Source organism: Culex quinquefasciatus, chromosome 3, assembly GCF_015732765.1.
Source record: "Culex quinquefasciatus strain JHB chromosome 3, VPISU_Cqui_1.0_pri_paternal, whole genome shotgun sequence".
NCBI classification, from domain to species: domain Eukaryota; kingdom Metazoa; phylum Arthropoda; class Insecta; order Diptera; family Culicidae; genus Culex; species Culex quinquefasciatus.
Window position 1 is genome coordinate 157,477,897 of NC_051863.1, and position 5,403 is coordinate 157,483,299.

A 5,403-nucleotide genomic window follows, 5' to 3' on the forward strand; every position below is an offset into this window, starting at 1 on the left:
GTGACGGCAACTATACCGGTAACTACCGCGGATGCGTCGCGCGCAAGTCTTACCTCGAGGAGCAGGAAAAGAGAAAGAAGAAAACAGCAGCGTCCCACTTTCCTCGGCGAAGTACGAGCGCAGCCGTTCCTGCAGCTTGACAGCGCACGGTTCCAGCGGATAATTCAGCGTTCCCTCCTGGTTGGGGGCGTTCGTTTGCCAGTGTGGTTGCTGCCGGTAGCGGCAATGCGGCCCAGCAAGAAGTCACCGGGGAAGATCTCTTCACCCTGCCGGAGTTCTTTGCTCTCGCGGGGAAGATGTTGACGCGGTTTCGGAGCTGCCGGAAGAAGGCGGACCAATTCCTGGCCTTTGGGGAGCTGATGATCAAGTACATCTATAATTGATTAAAATTTTCTGTGATCTGGCGTTAAGTTTTCTCATTATCTATCCTTTTCTCATTGCACTTCTATAAGTTTTTTGAAAACTTTTTCTAACTCTTGTCTCTTCAATAGTTATAAGTAATAATGCCTTCGACTGAACTACAATGTAACACGAAGCAGAAAGGAACTCCAACACCCTGTTGAACCCTACATGAATTCATTGTAACTTGATCATTCACAAATATACCCGATTTGAACTTGGGTGGTTGATTAGCCTGTTAGCATACTAAATTCATTTTTTCAATATTTAATCACCGCCATTTTGGCCGCCATCTTGGGTTTAAAAATTTAAAAACACATTTTTAGTGTAAAATAATCAGTCGAAAAATACCAAACATTTTTTTTATAAAACGCGACGTTTTCAAATCCATTTTAAAGACTCATTTTAAAAAATGTGTGTATTTTTTTTTAATGGTGTCAAGTACATACAGAACTAGCTGGCCAAAAGTGCAACCTATCCGATCTGTCGAGCGAGTAGGGTAGAGACGTCATCAACGAGACACGGGGAACAATGATAAAACGACTCTCACAAGTCGTAGTTTCAACCAATCAGGCTCATATTGTGAAGGCAGAGAAAATACGAGCGCAACCTGTCAAAGCCTGTTGCGCCACAGGCTGATGTACACGCTTACGACAAACCACTCATTTTTTAAACGGCGCAACAGATTTTTCGCGCAACAGAAAGATGCGCACTTCGGTTTGGTGGTGATAATATTTGGGGGAAAGGTGTATCTACTGGATACACGTCTGTTTTAATAGTGGCTTTGGTTATTGACGCTCCCTTGAAAAGTTATTCATAAATGTTTGATTCTGGGGTGTGAAAGTAAATCATGGACAAAAAATACTTTTTCGTTCGTAGGCTGCTGCCATACACACCAAAAAAAATATTTCTTCAAATTTTTTTCGACGTTCCATAGGGATTGAGTTGGGCTACAATGTCCTTTCATTAGGTTTGACCAAAATTAAGAATATACCCAGAATCCAGGTCTGTTTCATTGTTCCCCACTCATTTAAGCCCATGGGTAACAATGATATACTTTGATTTTTCTTGATTAAGAGCGAGTTTTTCACCAATGTGTAACAGGTCGTAACGAGGTGCTCCGATTTGGATGAAACTTTCAGCATTTGTTTGTCTATACATGAGATGAACTCATGCCAAATATGAGCCCTCTACGACAAAGGGAAGTGGGGTAAAACGGGCATTGAAGTTTGAGGTCCAAAAAACATTTAAAATCTTAAAATTGCTCGCATTTCAGTAAAACTTCATCATTTCCAACTCTCTTAGATGCATTCGACAGGTCTTTTGAAGCACTTCAAAATGAGCCATAGACAACTAGGATTGATTCAACTTTTTCTCATAGCTTTTGCAAATTACTGTTAAAAATGGATTTTTTTAAAACCTTAATATACTCTTACATACTCTTACAAGTCAAAAGTTAGGGAATTTCATGGACTATAAGCCTACGGTAATAACTTTTTGGCCAATCGCAGTTTTTCTCATAGTTTTTCGATTTTTCTATAACAAACTTTTTACAACGTTAGTTTTTGCCTTGTAGGCTTCCATAGCGCCACTTTTTGGTCTCAATTTTGTCATATTCGGAATCCTTGGAAAATTAAAAACATTTCAAAATCCATGTAAATCTTTCAAAACAAGTATTGAAAGTGACTTTTGGCATATTTACAGAGTTTTAACTTCATTTAACCAAACATACGAAGTTATTTGGTATAAATAAATGGATTTCACAAAATTTAAATACCTTTTAGTATAACTTTTGTTAATTAAAGTTTCATGTGGGCAAAATTACTCTAAAATGTTTAAGGCAAGTCACCTGTGATGGAACAATGAAAAACATGATGTTTTACTAGAAAAGTATTGATTTTTGTAGAGTGTCTCATTGTTCCCCAGCTGTCTCATTGTTCCTGCCAAGTGTGTCTACAATGAGACAGTTGAATAACTCTGGCTGTTGATGTCGGATCGATCTCGTATTTTGATCAATGTTAGAACACACTAAAAGAAAGAAAATGCAACAAAAATCTCATTAAAACATGCTGATGAAAAAAATAAAAATATCGTTGAAAGTTGTAAACCAAAAGTGTCTCATTGATGACAACCCTACCTTAAAGTTAATTCTTATTTCTCGATCATTTTTTTTTTTTCAATTGAAAGATCTTTACCGAAGTTTTTGTCATCTTTCTTGCTTTTTTTGTTTCATGACACAACTATAGTCATTTTTGAAGTTGTTGTCAGTAAGCGTTCTGCATCGTTAAGATATGATAGATTTAAGCCTCCTGAACACGCTTAAATCGACAGAATTGAGGTTTAGTAAAATTCATGCCAATAAATAAAATTGTAAATCTTAGGTATGAATGCTATGGAATTGAGCAACCATGCGTATCTTCTACCCCACAGATAAAAATGGGTGCGCATGGTTACTAAAGGTGATTCCGTAGCATTTATGCCCGAAATCGAAACCCTATCAATACCCGGGTATTCAAATATTTTTTGGATGTTTTGGAAATTGCTCTTACTGCCTTTGATACTGAAAAATAACGAAAGCTTTTTTTTACCATAATAAGATTATTCGAAGTTGCTAAGAAACCCCATGCCATAAGTGGACCCTTATTCGATGCAAAATAATACATGCAGCGACCAAACCATTCACTTCATTTCTATTGCATTTGCTGAAAAAATCTGATAAGCTATCAAACCGCCAATGAGTTGCGCAGTTCTCACGCAGTATGAGTTAGTATACTGTAGCTGCTTAAGTGTCGCGGTTTATCCTTGGTTTTTTTTGCAATGTCTCGCAAACTTCCGGTTGCAAAAGGTATTAGATAACTGTTGATTTTCAATTGGTTCTGATTGATTAATGTTTTTTTTTTCTAGTGACTAGATTAGCTGGTCCAAATGAACATGACTTGGACATAGATAGCGCAATAGCAGCTCTGAATGAGATGCATATAAAAATAAACAGCATTCGAAAGGCTGCTGCCGGTACGTGTAGCTTGATTATGGTTTATAAAAAAGTGTGCAATACAAATAAATGATTAATTTCAGAGATCAACTGCTCCGTTTGCAGCAAGAAGGATATCAAGTGGAATCGATTCGTGTGTTTGCTATGCTTTAATTACAACTTGTGTCTAAAATGTTACGTCGATAAAGAATCTGACATGTGGCATCGGCCGTATCATCCGATGCAGAGGGTGTTATCCGAAGCGGATTTCTTTAAATTCAGGAATGGGGTCGTCGGTCCGGACATTTTGTTGTACTGTCCATTTTGCGGAGGACTGAGTCTGTCCATAGCGGACTATCTTCAGCACTGTGAGCAGAAGCACGGCGATGAAAATTTTACCACGAGGTGTTCCGTTTGTGCTGCCTTTGGCAAACCGGAAGCTCGTTCAATGCAGTTTGCTTATGAGAACCATTTGGCCAAACACAGAGAGCCAAGCAAAGGTTAGTTCGATTTGGTAAACTGTTTTGAGCATATTGCTTTAAAAAAACTTTTTCAAACAATTCCAGTCTTGAACTGCAGCACGTGCGAAAAGTCGGCTTTTCCGGGAAATCGCTACACCTGTTTGCTCTGTCCTGAGTACACTCAATGCGAGGAATGTTACCAAGCAAAGCGGCAAAACTTCCAACATGTTTCATATCATCCCATGCAGGAGATTCTGCCGAAAGAGAAATATGCAACACGCACCTCATCAACGGTGAACATCTTCAGATGTCCGTTTTGTGGAGATGGCGGTTTCAGTGCCAACGGATTGACCAATCATTGCCATAAGCTGCACGAGGACACCGGCAAACGAAGTCTGCTGTCGACTGTGTACTGTCCAATCTGCACAGTTTGCCAAATAATTAACAATCAATCACTTCAAGCGTATTCTCTACTGAAGGAACCTCTCCTCGATCATCTGAAGATCTTTCATGGACTTCTTCCTGGGGGTATTACCTACACTAGCTAGATTTAGGACTTTCTAAAGCAAAAGCAGTAAATGATAAATTATCATTTTCAGCGGAAGATCCCCAGCTGGAACCCACCAATTGTACAATTTGCTTGCTCAAACTAGACGCGGTTCCGACGAAAAAGTACTGCCGGTGTTCCCATAACAGCTTCCACGATCAGTGCATCCGAATCTGGCTGGCACGAGTTCCAACGTGTCCGATTTGCCGTGCGCATCGTGCCGGGTAGAACTGGTGGAAGTTAATATTGTTTAGTTACGTTTTAATTTTACTTGTAAATAAAAGTATTTGGAGAGATTTCGGCATTTTTTACCCATCCGAAAAGTTTTGAAAGCTATGCCAAACAAACAAACTTTTTGACAGTTTGATAGTTTGCCTGCATTTCGTGCTTGCCATTTCATTAGGGCACATAATTTTTTTAGACAAGAGTGTGTCCCTTTCACACCTTATGTGAACTGTCATTCGAGTGAAAGGGATACTCTATTGTTTACAAAAGTTATGTGCCCTTTTGAAATGTTAGGCTCCATTTGTTTGCAGAAACGTCAAGGAGCTATTACACTACGGCAAACAAACCAACAAACTCGCACTTTTTGACAGTTTGCCAGTTTGCCTGCTTTGTTTGTTTGCCTTGATTTGTTTGTACAAACGTCAGCCTGCATACAATTGGCTTTGTTTGCGAGTTTGCCGCAAACAAGTTCCCGCAAACAAGTTTGCGAGTTTGGCAAACTGTCAAACACAAAAAAGTGCGAGTTTGTTTGTTTGTTAGCCATAGTCTAATAGCTCCTTCAGTATGGCAGAATCATTGAGACACGATTAATTTTTAACTTCCAATGATTTTTGTTTTTATTTTCATCAAAGTTTTATGATAATTAGAAAGGGACCACCCCCTCTTCGTGCACAATTCTCGACATTAACTTAACCATGGAAAGCAATCTGATTTTGCACAACTTGACTCAAGATTAGGGATACTTGAGAATCTACGCTAAGTTAACGTTTTCATATCAAAGGTAAACAATAAACTGCATA

The 5,403-nt window shown here is 38.9% G+C and overlaps 1 protein-coding gene across 1 annotated transcript; it reads left to right on the forward strand.

The window, feature by feature from the left end:
- The first annotated feature begins 3,163 nt into the window (after positions 1–3,163).
- Positions 3,164–4,674, forward strand: LOC6036252. The gene is made up of 5 exons (XM_038266142.1): positions 3,164–3,244; positions 3,304–3,411; positions 3,475–3,870; positions 3,937–4,359; positions 4,431–4,674. The coding sequence occupies exons 1-5, from the start codon at positions 3,217–3,219 to the stop codon at positions 4,604–4,606; spliced, it is 1,131 nt and encodes a 376-aa protein (XP_038122070.1). The 5' UTR covers positions 3,164–3,216; the 3' UTR covers positions 4,607–4,674.
- Positions 4,675–5,403: the final 729 nt, after the last annotated feature.